The sequence below is a fragment of the Terrapene carolina genome, unplaced genomic scaffold (assembly GCF_002925995.2).
Source record: "Terrapene carolina triunguis isolate 2854851 unplaced genomic scaffold, T_m_triunguis-2.0 Scaffold406, whole genome shotgun sequence".
Taxonomy (NCBI): Eukaryota; Metazoa; Chordata; order Testudines; family Emydidae; genus Terrapene; species Terrapene triunguis.
The window spans coordinates 3,351,000-3,372,848 of record NW_020664757.1 but is presented as its reverse complement, the minus strand read 5'-3'; the positions used below and the strand labels follow the sequence as shown (position 1 = coordinate 3,372,848).

General features: G+C 40.9%; 1 protein-coding gene across 1 annotated transcript in view; it reads left to right on the top strand.

Moving 5' to 3' along the window:
- DNAH14 (dynein axonemal heavy chain 14) overlaps positions 1–21,849 on the top strand; it is a 439,459-nt gene that overhangs the window by 48,527 nt on the left and 369,083 nt on the right. The window contains 3 exon segments of the mRNA XM_029912981.1: positions 9,594–9,725; positions 19,024–19,280; positions 21,152–21,329. Of these exon segments, the coding sequence (XP_029768841.1) occupies positions 9,594–9,725; positions 19,024–19,280; positions 21,152–21,329 (567 nt within the window).

Sequence of the window (21,849 nt, the reverse complement as noted above, 5' to 3'; positions counted from 1 at the left end):
AGAGACTTGTTTAGAAAGATGGGGAGAACCTGGATTGATGTCTGGTCTCTCTCAGTCCCAAGAGCGAACCACCCCTTAAAACAAAGAGCCCACACAAAAGCCTTTCCCCCCCCAAGATTTGAAAGTATCTTGCCCCCTTATTGGTCCTCCGGGTCAGGTGTCAGCCAGGTTACCCGAGCTTCTTAACCCTTTACAGGTAAAAGGATTTGGAGTCTCTGGCCAGGAGAGCTGTTTCCCTTCCCTTTATAGTTATGACAAGATCCTTTGAAGAAAAAGAAGACAAGATTCAAATTGCTGTTTTGGAAGGCATAGATAGGTGTTTTCTGAAGCCTTGAAGCATGCCTCTGAGAGATTGGTACTGTTAAAGAGAATGCCTTCAGATCATTCTGAGGCTTCAGTGCCACCTCTGCAGGTAACAGTAGCATCTTCTGTATGCATCTTCATTGGTACTCAAGGATTTAATACCAGGTACCATCTCAGTTCAAGGGTGCTGCTTCCCTGACTATTTTCTTGTTGTTATTGTGTACAACTTTACTGATAGGTTATACAGCTCCAGCATCGGTACCGATTACTTCAGCTCCCACATACATGGTACCATTAGATTTAGTGATATGTGACCATTCAGAATCACCAATATTGGCTCATGCTGACAATCCATTATTGGTACCATATATGGGTGAATCATTGGTACTGGCTATTGAACATCTGCCTGCAGGATCTGGCACTCACTTAATGAAGACACCTCCTTGAGCTAGTCATCTTTGTTTGAGAGAATGTTCATTGGCTTCTGAGGCAAGTTTGGAGGGATCTCTTTCTTACCCGCCTGCCTATGGTTCCCAAGATTTATCCTAAAATCAGACTTCAGAAATCTTCCCAGAAGGATTATATATTAGATTCCAAGGCCAGAAGGGACCTCCTGTATAACGCAGGCCATGGAACTGCCCCAAAATAATTTCTAGAGCATATTTTTTAGAAAAATATTCAATCCTGATTTTAAAATTGCCAGTTACTTATCCTCACTGTTAAAAATGTATGCCTTATTTCCAGTATGAATTAGTCTAGCTTCGAATTCTAGCCACTGGATCATGTTATACCTTTCCCTGCTAGATTGAAAAGACCCATTTTCAAATATTTGTTACTCATATAGACTGTACTCAAGTCACCCCTTAACCTTCTGTTTGTTAAGCTATATAGAACGAGCTCCTTGTATCTGTCACTGTAAGGCACATTTTCTAATCCTTTAATCATTTTTGTGGCTCTTCTCTGAATCCTCTCCAATTTTTCAACATCTTTCTTGAATTGTGGGAACCAGAACTGGATACAGTATTCCAGCAGCAGTCACACCAGTGTCAAATAGAAAGGCAAAATAAATTATATACTTTTACTTGAGATTCCCCTCTTTATGCATCCAAAGACTGCATTAGCCCTTTTGACCACAGCATCGCATTGGGAGTTTATGTTCAGCTGATTATTCACCACGAGCCCTAAATGTTTGTCAGAGTCACTGCTTATGAGGATAGTCTTTTGTCTTGCATATATGGCCTACATTCTTTGTTCCTAGACACATGCATTTACATTTAGCAGTATTAAAACATATTGGTTATGTCCAGCTTACCAAGTGGATCAGATAGCTCTGTACCAGTGACCTGTCTTCATTACCACTCCCCCAATTCTGTGTAATCTGCTAATGTTATCAGTAATTTTTATTTTATTCCAAGTCATTGATAAAAATATAAAATATATTTGGGCCAAGAACACCCCTGCCCCCCGTGGGACCCCACTTTTATCTGGAAACAAAAGTTCAAAATGCTGGCTCTTGCTGTTATAGTTATAGTCCCATGACTGAATCTGCTGGATTGGTTTACAGCTCTGGATATGCTTGATGGGTATGTTCACATCTCCATCTATCCAGCTTGCAAACAATATTTAAGATTTGTGGTAGAAATGACACATACCAGTACTGAATGTTGCTTTCAGTTTGGCTTTGGTTCCAAGGATCTTCATAATTGTCTGGGCACAGTGGCAGCATTCCTCAGATGACACAACAGCAGAGTATATCAGTTGTTGGACAGTTGGCTTCTTTGGGGCTTTTCATAAAAGTAAGTAATGGATCACATCATCTTCACTCTCGGTTGTTTCTCAAATGTAGGTCTAAGGGCTAGTCTACACTGACAATGTTAAAGTGCTGCTGCGGCAGCGCTGCCATGGCAGCTCTTTAATGTGGCTTGTGTAGTCGCGGCAGAGTGCTGGTGCACTGTCTACATTGGTGTTTTACAGCGCTGAATCTTGCTGCGCTCAGGGGGGTGTTTTTTCACACTCCTGAGCGAGAAAGTTGCAGTGCTGTAAAGTGCCAGTGTAGGCAAACCCTAAGAGTTCACATGAAGAAATCAAACATAATTCCTTCTCAAAAAGTGGGAAATTACAAGGGTTGTGATGGATTCAAAGACAATGTGAGTAGATCTTCCTCAGAACAGATTAGAAAACCTGATGAATGTCATACTACTCGTGCAAAGAAATTCTTTAATGATTGTCAGAATTGTCCGAAACTATTTAGGGTACATAGTATCATGCTGGTTTCTTTCCTCAGTCCAGGCTATAACTTCATCTTCTCTCATGGTGGTTGAAGAGAATCCTAGAGTTTAATTCCAGAAGGGGCCACCAGAACGTCTAGTCTGATTTGTTTATATATCACAGACCACCCAGCACCCCCACACTATACTCAACAACTGAAAGGAGATCAGAGTATTACAGCACACAGGAGACAAGACTATTATGAGCCACAGGCAGAGAATAGGAGAGCCCAACATGCATCAGTACCTGGGACCCCAGTATTGGCCAGGAAATAAATTAGTGAGAAACACCCAAATAATCCTGGCAAATGATCCGTACCCATGTTCTACAGAGGAAGGCGAATACCCCTCCCCCCTCCGCAAGGTCACTGTCAATCTGACCTGGGGGAATATTCCTTCCCAACACCACATAAGGCTATCAGTTAGCCCAGTGGTTCTCAAACTTTTGTACTGGTGACCCCTTTCACATAGCAAGCCTCTGAGTGCAACTTCCCCGATATAAAAAGTGTTTTTAATTTATATATTTAACATCATTATGAATGCTGGAGGCAAAGCGGGGTTTCGGGTGAAGGCTGACACCTCGTGACCCCCCCGGAATAACCTTGCGACTCCCTGAGGGAGAGTTTGAGAACCCCTGAGTTAGCCCTTGAGTATGTGAGCAAAAACCAGCCAGTAAAGCATCTGAGAGGGAGAATGCTGTATGCCACCTCAGAGCTCTGGCCTGTCCTGTCCAATGTCCCCTCTTCAACTGTAGTAACCTCTGATGCTTCAGAGGAAGGAAATAAACAACAAAAAGTCCCAGAATATGTTGGGGAGAAAAAAAATCCCTTCCTGACCGCTGCAGGGGGCTGGCTGAAACCCTGAACCATGAGCTTTTAGAAAATAACCAGAAATGAGCTCCAGAGCTGCTGAGCCCTGCCCCCTACCAGCATAAGCAACTCCATCATGCAGTTTCCTCCTGAGGGAATTCTGCGCCAGAAAAAAATTAAAAATTCTGCTCCCAAGATTTTAAAATTCTGCTTATTTTATTTGTCAATAAATAAATTGAAGTTTAAAATTATGGAGCTATACCTATCTCATAGAACTGGAAGGGACCTTGAAAGTCCAGCCCCCTGCCTTCACTAGTAGGACCAAGTACTGATTTTTGCCCCAGATCTCTAAGTGGCCCCCTTCAAGGATTGAACTTGCAACCCTCGGTTTAGCAGGCCAATGCTCAAACCACTGAGCTATCCCTTCCCCAAAGCCTCCAGCGTGGCAGTGGGGAGCATAGGCCACTAGTTGCAGAGAGGTGGGAGCTCACCCTTCAGCCCCCTCTTCCCCAGTGCATGGACTGAGCAGTAAGGATGCACCCAACACTGACACAATGCAAGGGCTAGGCCAACCCCAGAAACACCCCAGGGCCCTGACCCTCCACGCCAGGTGAACCAAGGTAGCAAGCAAGAGGGACAGTCTCACACGCCCAGCCCTGTCTCCCAATCCAGGTATGGGGCAAGGAGGCTCAACCTGGCAGGATCCAAGTGTGGAGGGGCTTGGTGCGGGTGGCTCCGTGGGGGGTCTGGGTGCGGGGGGGGGGGGGGGGGGGGGGGGGGGGGGGATCTGAATGCATAGGAGCTCGGGAGATTCCAGGGGCAGAGGGAATGGGACTCTGAAGGGAGTGAAGTGAAGGTGGTTGGGGCTCAGCAGGAGTGGTCTGGGTGCTGGGAGAGTGGAGATTGGTGTGGTCGAGGTCCAGGTGCAGCTGGTTGGGACTCAGTGGGGTGGGAGTTTGGGTGCAGGGGGCACAGTGGGGTGGTCCAGGTGCGGGGGGGGGACTCATCAGGGTGGGGGTTCAAATGCAGGAAAACTTAGCAGGGGGTGGTCTGGGTGCAGGGGTGGGGGTCCAGATGCAGGGGGGTGGAGCTCGGCTGGGGTCTGGGTGCAGGGGGATGGAGCTCGGTGGAGGGGTATAAGCTCTTCCAGTCTCTCTCCTCATAAAATAAGCCTTCCATTCTCCTGACCATCCTAGTAGTGCTTGTATGTGCCTGTTCCAGTTTAAATTAATCATTCTTGAACACGGGTGACCAGAATTGTACACAATATTCAAACGAGGTCTTACCGGTGGCTTATTAATGGGATTAATACTTCTCTGTCTCTACTGGAAATGCCTCGCCAAGTACATCCTAGGATCACATTTGCCTTTTTCAGAGGTGCAACACATTGGTGCTCATAGTCATCCTGTGATTGACTCTCAACCAGGTTTCTCTCCTCCTTTGTCACTTCCAACTGATGAGCCCCCAGCAGGTAGCAGAAATTCTGATTATTAGACTGCAAGTGTGTGACCTTGTACTTTGTACTATTGAATTTCATCTCATTTCTGTCACTCCAGTGTTCAAGGCTGTCCAGATCTTCATGTATAATATTCTGATCCTCCCCTAAGTTGATGATGACTCCCAACTTAGTGGTATCAGCATATTTCATTATGACACTCCTACTTTTTGTGCCAATGTCATTAATAAAAATATTGAATGATACTGGTCCCCAGACTGATCCTTGGGAAACTCCACTAATAACCTCCCTTTAGTCCAATAATTCACCTTTCCGTACAATTCTTCACCTTTCCGTTGCCTTCTTCCTGTTACCTGATTCCACATCCACCTTACAATGCTTGTACTGATCCCCATCTTCCCTAATTTAACTAATGATTTTCCATATGATACCATGTCAAATGCTTTACTGAAGTCCAGTTCCCTTGTCTAAAAAATCAGTTATTTTAGCAAAGAAGGAAATCAGGTTAGTTTGGCATGATCTATCATTGGTAAACCCATGTTGCACTACATCACCTTTACCATTAACTTCTGTGAATTTAATTACTCTTTCCTAAACAGTTCACTCTAAAACCTTGCATAGTACTGAGGTCAGATTAAAAGGACAGATTAAAAGGACTATAATTGCCCAGACCACGTTTCCCCCCCTTTCTTAAATATTAGTATGATGTTAGCTATTCTCCAGTCATATGGTACCACCCCCACATAGATAGATTTATTAATAACCCTTGCTACCGGACTAGCAATCGCATGTGCCATTTCTTTCAGTATTCTGTGATGGAATACATCAGGTGCCCCTGATTTGAGTGCATTAAGCTCCTTAGGTGTTTCTTCCACCTTGGAGGTGGTACTTTTCTAGACACACATTTCCATCAACAGTACTGCCTTCATGCATATGCTACTTATTATCATCCTTATTGAAAACTGAGGCAAAGTATTCATTTAGTTTTTGGCCATACCTAGATTATCATTAATCTTCCCCTCTGCATTACATAGCGGTTCATTCTCATCCTTCCTTATTCTCATTTTATTTATATAACTAAAAATCCTTTTAGTATTTATTATAATTTCCCTGGCAAGAGCTAATTCAGCTTGATTTTTAGCAATTCTCACTTTATTTCTACATTTTCTAACCTCCGTGATGTAGCTTTCTTTGTTCACCAGTCCCCTTTTTCCATTCCTTCTGGCACTCTGCTTACTCCTAATAATGTTTTTGAGGTGGTGGTTCATCCAGCTGGATCCAGAGCCTTTCCCTACAAATTCCCCCTCCCCCCCCCATGTTTGGGATGCAAATTTCAGATCGCTTTTGTATAGTTGATTTGCAGAATTTCTAAGCCTCTGCATTTAAGCCTTTAAACTCTTTTGTCCAGTTGGCCTCTTCAACTAACTCCCTTAATTTCCCAGAGTCTGCCCTTTTGAAATAAAAAAATTGTAGTTGATGACTTGGTGTTGATTATCTTTCCATTTAATTTAAACTGAATCAGCTTTTGATCACTTGATCCAAGGTTATTTCCTTTAACCAGTTTGTCTCAGTAACGATAGGATAAAGAAAGCAGACCTATCTTATCCAGGAATAAGTTGTCCCTACCAATACTAACAGCATTTATTCTCCAATCTATATCCAGGAAGTTAGTCTCCCATTATGAAATGAATCCCAAAGTATTTCTCTCTAATAATATTAGAGATTATTATCCATATCCAAGATTGACCCAGAGGGTCTATAACAGACCCCTAATATTATCCCAACAGACCCTCTTTTACAATTCTTTCCCAAGGCGATTTTGACCCACACAGATTGTTTTATTCATACTGTCACTTCATATTTCATTACAGTTACCGCTTCATTGATGTACAGTGCTATTTCATCACCTTATTCCTCTCTCTCCTAAACACACATTTCTTTCAAAACCAGTATGTCAGTCATGAATGCTATTCCTCCATGTTTCTGTAATCCCTAGAATATCTGGTTTGACCTTCTGCACCAATAGTTCCATTTCCTCCATTTTACTGCCCAGACTCCTTGCATTCATGTAGACGCATTTCAGTTGTTTCCCTTGGACTTCACCTAGTTTTCTAGCTAGACTGGATATAGTCCTTTCCCTAAGTGTAACACCTGCCTGAATACTACTCTAAACAACATTTCCATTTTTTTCTCCTTCCTTTTCATACTCTTACCTTGTGGTGTTCCATTATCCCTTACTGCATCTTCATCTAGTTGATTTTCTTCCTACTGTGGATTGAAGCCAGGCGTAGAGATTTCACAAGTTTCTCCCAACCTTCTCCCCATATCCTCTAGCATAAAGTCCTTCTTATCAATCATTCTAGTCTTGATCCCAGAAGGTTAATACCCCAGGTACTCTAGTGGAGTCCATCAGTTGAAGAGTCTTTTTTCTGTGAGTTCTTGTCCATGGTCAATCATCCCAAAACCATCCTCATAGCACTTATCCTTAACATTGTACATTCTGTCTTTACAGTTCCCCAGTGAGTTCTGATGTCCCTTCATTAGTGGTTAGATCCTTCTCAGGCTTGCAAAGGCCTTCCATTTGTGCTTCCTCAACCGACTCTAATGGATACCTCCAAACTGGGTTGGGATGCTTACATCCAAACATCATCAGACTCGAGCATTGTGGCCTCAGAAAGAGACTCTTCTACATACATATGGTGTTGGAACTTTGAACAGTTCATCTGGTCTGTATAATCTTTCACCTGATTCAGGCCAAAAAGTGTTGGAGATGTTGCTTACCCTCCAATTCCACTGATTCCAAGAACTTTAGTGAAGCTCAAGCAAGACTCAGCTTCCATGAGTCTCATCGCACCAGCATGTCCCAGACCATACTGGCTTCTGGATGGTTGATACCATCACAGATTGCCCCTCTTCTGGTTCCCAACTTGATATCAGAGAATAATTGGACAATTCTTTACCTGAAAGTGTCATCCCTACATCTGACAGCCTGGAAGCTAGCTTCTTGAATGAGACTTAGAAATTCTGTTCTCAACCAGTTCAGGGCATTTTAATGAATAATAGAAGCTTTCCACTTGAGCAACTTGGAAAAGATTGGATGATTGGCTCCAGAGTCTTAATATTTCACCTTTTCAGTTTGATATACCTTCCATTTTAGATTACCTTCTGTCTTTAAAATCGTCTGCATTGTTGATTAGTTCCATTAAAGTGCACCTAGCTTCAGTATTTGCCTATCATCCTAAGAATGATGGTTTTAATATATTTTCTTATCCTACTTCTCAAAGATTTCTTAAGCATTTCCAGCTATAAAGGATCTGTATGCTCCATGAATTCTGAACATTGTGTTGTCTAGTTTAATGAAAACCCTGTTTGAACCTTTAGCTACTTGTCCATTAAATCTTCTGTCCATGAAAACAGTATTTTTAGTAGCGATTACTTCTGCACGAAGAGTGGGTGAAAATGTAGAGGTCTGGTCATGCCTATATGATTTTTCAGAGGGATAAGGTTTTATTAAGGGCTTATCCAAGTTTCTTGCCTAAGATTGTGAATGAGTTTCATGTTAACCAGTCAATTAACTTACCAATATTTTGTCCAAAACCTCACACTAATAGAGTAGAAAGGACTCTAGTTAGAGTCCCAACTTTAGCCTTTTATCTGAACAGAACTAAATCTTTTAGGCTTTCTTTAATTATTTGTGGCACCAAAAGAGTTAAAGATTGTTTTTCTCAGATACTTTCAAATTGGATTAAATTGTGCTATCAATTTGCAAGTTGGGATGGCCCGTTGGCAGTTAGGACCCATTTTACAAGAGCCCAAGGTGCTTCCGTAGCTTATTAATAATGTCTCTGTTTTAGAAATTTGTAAGGCACATGGGCATCTGTCCATACTTTCATGAGCATGCAGTTGAACAGGCAACTAGAGAAGATGCAGCCTTTGATAAAGAAGTGCTTAGATCTGTCTTTATGTAAAACTTCGATACGCACCTCCATTTGTTAACTGCTTTTCAATCTCCATAAGTGGGAGACATATAGACAAATGAGGTTACTCATTTACAGTAACTGATGAGTTGTCTATATGTATTCCATGACCTGCCCTCCTTCCCCACAATTCAAAGTCCTTACAAGATTTTGGCTGGTGAAGGATCTGAGTGGCAGTTGGTCTGCCCTGACCCTTTATGCCCTCTGGGAAGGTGGAAGCAGGATGGGTGCATTCTGTGAGCATGTGTGGACCGCAGGAGACTGCTAGCAGGAAAAAAATCTGACCTCTGGCGCTAGAGGGTGTGCAATACTATAAGTGCAATACGTATAGACAGCGCATCTTGAACAACATCAATTACTATAAGGTAAGTAACCTCTCTTTTTCTCTTCCACTGCTCTAACCACCATATGTTTCTGTCTCGCACCCACACATACTCCCTATTTAAGTTTCTTCACTGGTTCTGCATGACCTGCATTAAAATTAAACTCATTTGTCCTCATCTTCCTGCACTGAAATTAAATTAATTGTCCTCACCTTCCAGGCTTTATGTAGCTCTTCCCCTGCCTATATTGCACTTTTCTGTTATCTCAAACTATTCTTCCACTTGAAGGCTTGCACTCTGACAGTTGTCCTTCCTCTTGTGTTCACTTTGCATTTTGGGGCCTAGTGCCTGTATGCTGCTACTGTCCAGGAGGATGGGTTGGGGTGACACATGAGCTGATGTCTAATTGCTAGGTTTTCTTTTACGACTCATGGTATTTTTTCCATTCATTCATTTAGGTGGACAGATCTCGCACATATTCTTTGGATGAGTTTTGTGAGGAGCAATATCAGCAGAACAAAGAAGCACTTCATCAGCTACAGGTTTTCAGGGAGAAAGTAATTAAAGCCATTCAAAGTACTTTTTTAAGGGTAATTATTTAAGATCCTTTGCTATTTTTATTTTTATGGTTTTATCCTACATGTGTTGTTCCTCTTCAAGTTCTATTAAAAAACTATTAGGCATTTGCAATATGAGAAGAGTAGGTACCTGTTCATGCAAACTACAAGAACATTAATTGTATTCTATTTTTCCATATAATAAAATTTTCCTTTTTGTTCTTTTCTCTACTTAATATAATATTTCTATCATATATAATTTTCTTTTAAGAGCCATGTAGTTTCAGTGAGGTCTACAGTTTAATGATTTTGAAATTCAATCAAATATTTATTTAATATAATACCATGCTTTGAAGGCCACTTCCAGAACTGGAAGCTGACTGTACATAGAAAATAATTAATTGTACACTAGGTGCTGTCAAATGGATTAAATAAATGGAAAAAAGAGAGAAATCATGTTTCTTTTCTAATTTCTTTCAGTTATAATAATCTTGGGTGTTATTTGTTACAATAGCACATTAAGAATTTCCAGACAGAAATATGATTTTTTTTTTTAAATTGAAGGTGTCAATATACATATTGTAAAATGGCATGTGGGTGATACAATTTTTCTAAGACTTCATAACAGAGGCTTTAATGCCTATGTATACAATGCTACTGAAGACTGCATAAGAGCCATCTGCTTTGGGGCAAAATAAACTTTGCCTATTAATGGTTCTGGTCCTGCAGCCCTTGCTCACATTAGTAGTCCTGTTCATTTTAATGAAACTAGGAGAGTAAGGGTTGCATGATAGTGCTCTTTGTTAGGGCCATAGAAACCTTTCCACTCAAATGTATAGGTCTTTAAATTGTGTGGTCTGTTTGAGTGAGAGTGGGACTATTTGAATGAGTCTCTTCAGCCCTGTGCACTTTTGCCTGATATGTAGGGTAGACACGTGCCATGGTGTGTCACAACCAGGACATGAGTGCTCTGGTCTTGTGGGTAGGACCAGGCATCATGCCTAGTGGTCAGAGCAGGAGTAGGCCCTGGTGGTTAGAGCAAGAGTGGGAACGGGGAGCCAAGCTAGGGGTCAGTCAGGAACTAGGAGTCAGGTGTCGGGGATCAGAGCTGTAAGCAGGAATCAGGAGTCAAGCCAAGGATCAGAGCCAGAGTAAAGTGTCAAGCCATGAATCAGAGCTGGAGTCCAAAGCAGGGAATGAGATTAGGATAGCAATGGGCCAGGTACTGCCGGGTTGCACAGACAGCTTCCTGGAACTCCCTCCATGCTTAAATAGTGCACCTGGACCAATCTAGGGTAAGGGGTGCTACTAATTGAGTCTTCAGTAGGTGGCACATCCTATGGCATTTAGTCCATCCCTACCCTGGGTTTATAGAGCATGTATTGTGGCTCTGCCATGGCTACCGAGTGGTGGTGTGTAAGCATCAGTCACCTGGAGCCCTGCAGACGGGGATTCTAGTCCTCTAGATACTTACACAGTGATAGAGGGTTTTTTCCCATCACTATAGTGAATCCGAAGAGGTGGTAGCTAGGTTGACAGAAGAAATCTTTTGTCAACCTAGTGGTGTCTACATCAGCACTTAGGTTGGCTTAATTACATCTCTCTGGGGTGTGAATTTTAGGTGTAGACCAATCACCTTTATATGTCTTCCAGACCTTTGGCTTCCTCTCAGAACTAAAGACAGTGATGCCACGTCTACTAAAAAGTTAGGTTGACCCAGCTACATTGCTCAGGGATATGAAAGATCCACTACCCCACAGAAAGTAGTTAAACTGACCTAATGCCCAATGTAGAAAATGTTAGATTGCAGGGAGAATTCTTCTGTTGTTCTATCTAGTGCCTCTTGGGGAGGTGGATTAACAACAGCGATGGTAGGACCCCTCCTGTCACTATAATGATTGTCTACACTGAAATGCTACAGCAGCACAGCTACAGTGTTTGTAGTGAAGACATAGCCTGAGAGTCAGTAAACACATCACAACAGATGGGACATCTTCTCTGGGGAGGATTAACTAAGCGAAAGTTAAAATACACAATTCCTAGGAAAGGAGAGTGTCAGGATCCACAGATCTTGAACCTGGATCTAGCCCAGTATCTGGTCTTCTGACAATGACCAATGCCAGGTGCTTTAGAGTGAATGAACAGAACAGGCAGTCATCAAGTGATCCATCCCCTGTCATCCACTCCCAGTTTCTGGCAAAGAGAGACTTGGGACACTCAGAGAATAGTGTTGCATCCCTGCCCATCCTGACTAATAGCCATTGATGTACCTATCCTTCATGAATTTATCTAGTTCTTTTTTTGAAACCTGTTATAGTTTTGGCCTTCACAACATCCTCTGGCGAAGAGTTCCACAGGTTGACTGTGCATTGTGTGAAGAAGTACTTCCTTTTGTTTGTTTTAAACCTGCTGCCTATTAATTTCATTGGGTGACCCCTAGTTATGCGAAGGAGTAAATAACATATCCTTATTCACTTTCTCCATACCAGTGAAGATTTTATAGCCCTCTATCATATCCCCCCTTAGTCGTCTATTTTCCAAGATGAAAAGTCCCAGTCTTTTTAATCTCTCCTCATACGGAAGCTGTTCTATACCACTAATCCTGTTACTTGCCCTTCTCTATATCATTTCCAATTCCAATATATCTTTTTTGAGATGGAGTGTCCAGATCTGCATACAGTATTGAAGATGTGGGTGTACCATGGATTTATATAGAGGCATTATGATATTTTCTGTTTTATCTATCCCTTTCCTAATGGTTCCTAACAGTCTGTTAGCTTTGACTGCTGCAGCACATTGAGCAGATGTTTTCAGAGAACTATCCACAGTGACTCCAAGATCACCTAAAAAGAATGGCTCAAGTGTGGGAAGCTCCCTCACATCCTCTGCAGTGAAGATTGATACAAAGAGTTAATTTAGTTTCTCCCCAATGGCCTTATCTTCCTGGAGTGCTCCTTTAGCACCTCAATCGTCCAGTGGCCTCTCTGATTGTTTAGCAGACTTCCTTCTTCTGATGTACTTACATTTTTTTTGCTGTTAGTTTTTGAGTCTTTGCTTAATTGCTCTCAGTCTGGAACAATTCCTCAGATTTGTCACCTAAAAAGAATGGCTCAAGTGGGAAGTTTGCTCTTTTTTTTTTTCTCTCTTCAAATTCTTTTTGGCCTGCTTAATTATACTTTTACACTTCACTTACCAGAGTTTATGCTCCTTTCTATTGTCCTCAATAGGCTTTAACTTCCAATTTTTAAATGATTCCTTTTTGCCTCTGACTGCTTCTTTTACTTTTTTGTTTAAACACGGTGGCACTTTTTTGGTCCTCTTACTATGTTTTTTAATTTGGGATATACATCTAAATTGAGCCTCTATTATGGTATCTTTAAAAAGTTTCCAGGCAGCTTGCAGGGATTTCACTTTTGGGGCTGTACCTTTTAATTTCTTTTCAACTAGCTTCCTCATTTTTGTGTAGTTTCCCTTTCTAAAATTAAATGCTGCTGTGGTGGGCTTCTTTGGTGTTAAATTTAATTATATTATGGTCACTATTACCAAGTGGTTCCTCTATATTCACCTCTTGGACCAGATCCTGTGCTCTACTTAGGACTAAATCAAGAATTACATCTCCAGGACTAGCTGCTCCAAGAAACAGTCATTTATGGTGTCAAGAAATTTTATTTCTGTATCCCGTCCTGAGGTGATGTGTACCCAGTCAATATGGGGATAACTGAAATCCCCCTTTATTTTTGAGTTGGTGTCCTTCTCATCATGGCTGCCATCAGTCCAGTGGCTTGCTAGTAACTAGTGGTATGAGTGGCTAATGGAACCCTGGCACCACCAGAGGCACCGTCAACTGGTGTCCTGATTAGAGGAGTGCCCAGCCCCATCAGTTGGTCCATCTGCTGTAGTTAAACCATAAGGAGGCACAGGAAGTTGTCTGTGCAACTGGGTAAATTCCTGGTTGGCGGTTACATTGGCCCCTGCTTTCTCACGTGACTCTTTAGCCCTGCTTTCCTGACTTGTCCCTGGTTCCTGCCTTGTTCCTGATTCCCTGCCCCCTGTTTCTGACTCCAGCTCCATCCCTTGGCTCGACTGTCTGACTCTGATTCTGACTCTTACCCTTGGCTCAAGTCCTCACTCTGACTCTGACCCTTAGCTTAATGCTCTGACCTTTGGGTAGACTCTGATTCCTGCTTCAGTCACTAGGGATGCCTGCCCAAGCTCCGGTCATGACAGAAAGCTCCAGTACATATAATAAAATTTTCAAGCTACAGTTAAGCACTTACACAGAAAGCTTTAATGATTTGCACATGGATAGAATTCCCATCCCACTATCTGGCTACAAGGAATTAAGAGCCAGAAATGAGTGTAGAAAATATAAGTTTAAGCTAGCTATAAATAACTTGCTGTAAGACCCAGAAAACTGAAGGTCAAATGGAGCACACTGCCAGTGTTCTCAAGAAATGTACATGACCTAGCCTTCACCCAAAACCATACATTTGTATGCATTCTGAATCAGAGATATATCATTCCATGTGAATAATTGGTCTTGTTCCTCCAATTTAATGTCTCATATCCCATGAAAAGTCTTGAAATATGTGAAGTGAAAAGTTCAATATATTATTAAAGAAGGTATGGACTATGTTCACTAGATTTAGAGGAATTATAAGGGATTTTATGTGCTTTCTCTGATAAAAATAGTTTCACTAGAGAAGTGACAGGAATGGTATAACACAAGAAGAAAAAGGGAATGTTGAAAGGTATAAACATCTAACCAGGATATAACTTCTTGGACTATTAAGAGAAATCACTTGGAAAGGGTATCAAAATTAATAGTTGCGGTAAATACTTAAATGCAATCCATGAAATGAATTAAACCCTCCAACTAAAAAGAGCATTGCCTTCTTTTTATATACATTGATGCCTCCACTGCATACTGATGGAGACAGCAGAAAAACTAAGAGCTGAAAGCTGAGAACCATTTTGCAAATGTCCAGTAGGAATCAGAGAGGTCCCCTTCAACTAGTCCTTAAATCACCGTGTGTATAAAACTGAGGTCACTGTGCATGACACCCCATGGATGGCCTCTCCCATTGTCCAGGGTCACAGGACCCAGAAGAGATATCGAAGAGCTTTGCTGAAATCCTATGTGGGAAAGACTTGACCCCATGTCCGGGGGCACAGATCTAAGAAGAGTTGTTGAACTCTGACACTTCTGGGTTCTGCAGATTATCTAGACACATGGACCAGCCATATGTAAAAGATTCTCTCTTATTTCCAGATTAGCAGGGCAGGAAGTGGTAAGATTTCATTTCAAAGATAGTATTTCTCTTGTTCTTTAATATAAATAACTGGAGGTTATTTTGAATTTTAATTACCTAATGTTATATGTGTGTCCTCCTTTGTAAATCCAAGCAAATTAGCCTAAGAGAAATTTCAATCAATAACTTTAAGCAATTGCTTTTGATATTGCAAACTTTCCCTTCCAGACCAAACCATTCAAATAGCAGGGATCATATTCTTAAAAGTGCCTTTAGGAAAAAGGTATCCTTATTTCTTGGAGAAACACTAGAAGTGTGAAAAACATGTTAGAAATACTAAAGAAATGATGATTAACGATCATACATAACATAATAAGACATCTTGGTGATTTGTATTGTTCTTCTTTGAGTATTGTCACTTTGATTGTTTCACTCTAGGTGCACTTGTGCCTCCTGTACTTTTGATCAGAGATTTCTCATAGCAGTGTCTGCTTGGTCTGCACATGTGTGTTACTCAGTCTTGTGTTCTGTGTTGTTGTTATATAGCACTTTGTGGGCGAGCTACCTTCAGTTCCTTCTCTACCACCTCAGCCTCAGACCGAGCCTTAGCAGTTGTTTACGTTGAGCTTTATTTCAGATGTGTCCCCTTAACTCTATTAGTTGTTAGCTTATTATTGTTGTTTTTAGTAGTAGTTTTAGCTTGTAGTAGTTTAAAAAAAAAATAATTTTTTTTTATATAGCTTTCTTCTAATACCTTTTATACAGTTTCTCCCCTCCCAGGAGTTTTGTTTTACTGGGAGGGCAAGCCCAGTTCTCTTGGTTTCAAGAGCTAACTGCCAAGCTAGGAGGCAATCCTGGTGAGTGATGGACACTCCTGATGCAGCCGTTGCCTCAGGGAATCTCGTATTTCCCAAAAGTGCAACTTCTGTCTGGTATTAAAATCTAGAGCCAGGAAACACAGGGAGATAAAACTTAAGTTCCTCATGATGGAGAACTCACTGCGCTCCACCACTGACCCTAGCCAGGGGACCCCCCCCCTTCACCTCCATTTGCTGGTCTCTGAGTAAATCCACTGTCTGTCTCTGAACCACACTCCATGAGGGCTTCTAAGAGGAAGTTCCAAGCTTCCCCCCAACAACTGTCCCTTGAGTTCTCCAGGTAGGGAATCTACCTCAAAGAAATACGGTCTCTTATGACTCCAGCTACTTCAATACCCACTGCTCTGGGACCTGGTACCCATGAGACTGCTGGTTCCTCAGGTACCAAGGGCACTGTCAAACCTAAAGACTATGAAGACCCAGGCCATCAATACCATCAGTGGAGTGAGGTGGCAAGAAGAGTGCTACCTCTTCTTACTTGGAACCAAAGAAAGCCCTCTCAAGCTCTTTCTGTACTCCCCTCAGAGTGGTCAAGATTCACAATACTGACAACTCCCTCACTGTCACTTCAGCGCAGGCCATGGACAAGATACTGCAGGAGTTTTGCTTTCCCTGAGACCTTGTTATGTTTGAGACGCCCAACTCTTCATTGCTAGGCTCTGATATACTCCCAGTACCGAGCACTTCCAGGTTGCTGGACGTTGTGTCGAGTTCTGACTATTTCACCTCATGGTTTTTTCCAGTGATCCACTACTGTGGAATGATTTGGAAGAGAAAGATTCTGATGAAGATTTTGCCTCAGTCTCCCAAATACATGTGCAAGGCTCTCCTCAGCATTCATGTGGAGGCTCTTTTCCAAAGGTCTCTGAGGAGATTGGTATCACTTGTGAGAAACGGCCACAACCACCATCTAGCTGGTATGAACACCCAGGGATGCCTCTACCCATGCCATATGCACCACCACCTTGGCCATACTGGGACCTTTGAGTGTCCGATCGCCAGCAGTTCTCTAGGGCTTTGAGCACCATCTATCACAGAGATAAATAGCCTTCATCGCCCTCCCTATCTAGGAAACCTGAACCTCAGGAAGAAATCTTTGAGGAATGGGAAGCTAAGGCTGATGAAGATGTCTCTCCACTGGCCAATATCTCTTCATTCCTGGATGAAGTGGTTATGCCACCTCCTCCATCCCTGGTGGATGATTTCAAGCAGTTTCAAGAGCTTGTAAAGGGGATTGTACATTATTTGTAAATGCCTCTTGAACAGGTTAAAGAATCATATCATGAAGTATATGAAGGATGCCAAGCAGCTTATCTGACCGCATTGCCTTGCCTGTTAACCTTTGCAGGGTCCAGTAGGGCCTCATTATCTGACACATCCCAGTCACAATTCCACCTACGTGCAAGAAAGTGGATAAGAAATATTATGTTCTGTGTAAGGAGAATTTTTATTTTCTCATCCCTCTCCTTACTCTTGGTGGTTGACATGAAGAAGAAGTTGTGGTTACTCTCTCTCTGCAGTAACTGTGATTCTTTGAGATATGTATCCCTATGGGTGATCCACTACCCTCTCTCCTTCCCATCTGCTTCAGAGTTCTTTGCTATGGAGCTTCCCGGTAGAGAAGAAATTAAAGATGGTTCGCCTGCCAATACTATATAACATGAGGCTGGCGTAATATAAGAATGGAGCATGAGGCTGAGTAATGTGCATGCATGAGTCGAATGGACGCTACTATTAGAAATCTCCAATCAAAGGCAAAGGGGTTCAAGCATATCTAGAATGGAGCACCTGTATGGGCACACATCTTGAAGAACCACAGTTACTGCACAGGTTGAGTGACCATTTCTTCCTTGGTATAACTGTTGATCCTCAATCCTCATCTACAATGTTTGCTTTTATATGTTCAGTACATGCCTAGAACATTGGTTGTGTCTTCAATTGATTTGTGAAATGTTGATTTTATACTGAAGTGTTTCTGGGTGAATTAATAAATTGTTGATTGGTTAAGAATAATCAAGAGTCCTGATTCAAGAAAAAATGTTCAAGATGAAAATTGATTTGAAAAGAACCTAACATAAATTAATAAGCTAATGCTTCCTAGACTCAATAAAAGGGGGTTATCCTAATTAGATTCCGTTCTGATGTTGACTATAACACTTACCACATTGACAAATCTAGCTTGTTAGATACCAGTTTTACAATCTAGCTAACACAATGGCAAATTCATAAAATTGACCCCTTTTCATGCCTATATGCCCTCCTTAAAGAACTGGTGTTTAATCCAGCTAAGATGCTGGTAGATATGTCCTCATATATGTATTTATTGTTGTTTTAATGTTTGTTCACACCACATGGAAGAATCCTGTATAAAAGCCTTATTTTGCCCCAACCAATGCCACTGGACTCTTTGAGGCAGCCAAATGCAGCTTCAATCCCCTAGAGGTATCATATGTACTGTGTGGTCATATCTAGATCTGTACTGAGACTACTGTCAACAGGACCCCAAGTCTCCTCTCCCAGTAGACCCCATGTATTGTCCAGTCATGGCCTGCCTCCCGGAATTATTTCATTGGCTGATTACGTCCCAACTGACACCAAAAATCACCTCTGCTCTTTCCTGAATTGCACTTCAGTTCTGTGACCCAACAAAATACTTCTGCCAAACCCTGTTTTGGTGACTGAAAACACCTTGGATTAGTGTGCATGCAGCATGTTTGTGCAAATGCATTGACATTGAGGAATTAATTTTAAAAGTTTGTGTGTGTGTGTCTATATATATATATATATATATATATTATAGTAAAAGCTTAAATAAAGGTATGGTAGGCATTAGGCTTTGAGGTCACTCTGGATAGGGCCTTCGTTTCATTTTAGTATTTATTACTAATGTATATTTTTGGTTGTTTTGTAATATTTATCTTATTGATACTCTACTAACAACATATTAAAAAGATAAAGAATTATTTCTTTCAGAAGTATTAAGTCTTATTTAGCATAGAAAAACTGAATTTCCATGGTCTCTCTCTCTCTCTCTCTCTCTCTCTCTCTCTCTCTCTCTCTCTCTGGAACTTTAAATAAAAGCATTTCTGAACAATACAGAAAAGTCTGTAATAAAAAGTTGACTGTTACAAAATGTGCTGAATGTGATGTTTAAGGGATTTAAAGCATACTTTTCTAAATTTATTTTTACTAACACTGTAGGTGGCAGAAATGAAGGGAGCTCAAAAGCTTTTTCAGTCTGTGCCAAGTGACAGCAAAGAAAATCCAAAATATGCTGAGATAAGTGAATGGCGTCAGATGATGAAACGCTTTTCAAGGTTTCTTCTGCTAGTTGACAAGATCTTCCAAGAACTGCTCCGTAAACTGGTGCACAATGCTGTCCAGCTGCTACTGGAGTTATTTAAGGGTTCCAGCAATGTGACCAATACAGATGAAAAGAAGAATGAAAACCTTATAAGGTTATTTCTGCACTCTTGGTTGCGAGCACGGGTTTAAAATGTTTTAATTTTATTATATTATTTTCTTAAAGTAATCTGATTATCTTTTATTTTGCTCTGCTTTTATATTGTTTGTGGACCATCAATTTCTTCCACATTGTTTTCAAGCCCTGTACACGCATGATTTCCTTATATGTAAATACTTAGAGATATGAGATCTGTCTCTTAATATTACTGTTAATGGAGACATCAGTACAGTAAGCGGCAGATCCATGGCTCTTAGACCCAGGGCTGGGAAGGGGCTCAAGGGCAACATTCTTCTGCTTTCTTCACTGCTCCAGGTGAAAAGAGGGTAGGCTGCCAGATTTTGGGTCTGTGCAGTGTGCCTCTCTTGGATCTAAAGCTCCGTACTTTACCAGTCCCTGGGTTCCTTCCCCATTTAGGGCCCAGATCTATAGATCCATTCTTATGGCCTGATCCAAAGCCCACTGAAGTTAATAGGAGTCTTTCCATTGATTTCAGTGGGCTTTGGATTGTACCCTTAGTCTGCAATATAAAGTTGGATTTGTGTAACTTGGCTATAGTAACTGTTCCATTTATGATGGAAATACATGACCTGTTGTTTTAAACTAATAATTCCTTATTTGGTCAGTGAACTTTCTTTAAGTGTAATTGAGGCTGGGGAAGTTACACATTAATGAATGAGTAGACCCGTGAGTAAGGAAACTATGGGATTTACTTGACATTAGTTAAATTGTAACCTACATTTGATGTGAGTATTCATAGTTTGTAATTTTTTCCTCATTGAAGTGCTCTCTTCATTGAAGTATTTCAAAAAAATTTTTAAGTGAATTTTAGTGCCCTGAAAAAGTGCTGAATTAACATCCTGGCATCTGAATTTTTCTCTTTATCCATAAAACAGATGTAACACAGCTAGCAACTATCCAGTTATCTGTACACCGCCTAAACAATGTGTCCTCCACCCAGACTTCCAGAGATGACCCCTAGAGGTGGCAGTGTAATTTAGTTTCTGTTTCCATGTAGTTCTTCATATTTCTGAGATTAATAGGCTGCCACATGATATTGGTTTATATAATATTGGGGATCTGGACTGGGATCACAACTCCTTTCACAAAGACAAATATATAGCTGTCAGTGTACGACAATATTCCATCACTACTTGTCTGAACCATGTATGAACTCGGCCTAAAACTGAAGATCTTCGTATTCCTTTACCAGTTCCTTGAGTCATCCATTTTCCCCCACTCTATAAATTTTTATATTCCTTCTAGATTACATTATAAATACATGTTTGTGTTTTCATTTGGAAAAATGTTAAAGTTCATGCCTGATATATAAAGCCATGATGTGAAATCGTGGTGTAGTGACGTGTATAGTCTGTCTCTCTATCTCAGTGATACTCAGACTGAGGCTCACAAGCTCTTTAAAGTGGCTCTTTAATGTGTCTCCTGCAGCTCCTTGCAGCACATAATTAAATCACAGAGTGTTTTAATATCAACCAATCTAAGTTATTAACCAATCAGGATATAGATGATAAAATAATAATATTTGGTCAGTTGTTTTGCTCTGAGAATATATATATATAAATATATAAATATAAAAATAGTAAATGAAATAATGAATTCACACTACTGTGACTCATTTTGGTAATGTTGATTGCTAATTTGACTCCTGAAATGCTGAGGTCTGAGTATCACTGATCTAACTAATAACTTTACCTGAAAAATAGAGAGATCTACTGAAAAAATGTTACAAACATTTTTAATGAAGCTGCTTTAGTGTTGAAAGCTACAGGTAATTAGTAATTCTTTTCTGTTTAATTAGTAAGAAACATATAATTTAGTTTTCTTTGGTTCATTTTGTTAATCCAGTATTTATAAGAAGACTCTTGTGAGACTATCTGGCCAGTTGGATGTAGAATACAGTTCAGTAGGAGTATCTAAAGAATTCATTCGAGATTTTGAGAGAGCATCTCAAGAACCATCTTTCCATTCAAGGGAGGACAAAGTTTTAAAACCTGAAATACTTACTGTTGCTGATATTGACAAGGTAAAGCAGCTGCCAAAATATAGGATTTTCCTTTGAGTGCTTGACATATATATTCCACTGTAAGTGTGTGTGCTTCCCAGTGCACTTGAGCTGGAGGATTCTGGTGATCAATACCCATCATGGTGGTGCACACTCCCTGAGTGTCCTCATTCCTCCAACTGAGGGCATAAAGGGCAGGATTACCTTGTCCACCTCTCAGTTCCTTCTGACCACTTGTTGCTAAAAGTTTGAGATCCCAGTGACACCTTGTGCTCACTGTTTTCCTGTGCTCATCAATAACTTTTCTTGTGTAAATACTTAATGTAGTCAGTATATAATATTTCCTTTGTTGTCTTCTAATAGAAGATTTGTTTTTATTTGTTTTGTTCCTGAGGTGGTACTGCAGTAATGACTTTAGTCATGCATAAGTCCCCAGGTTTTAAAAACTGCTTGTCTTGCAAGGTAGTCATGCCTGTTAATGATGGGCATATTAGATGCCTCATCTGTTTAGGTGAAGGTCATGTTAAGGACATGTGCTATT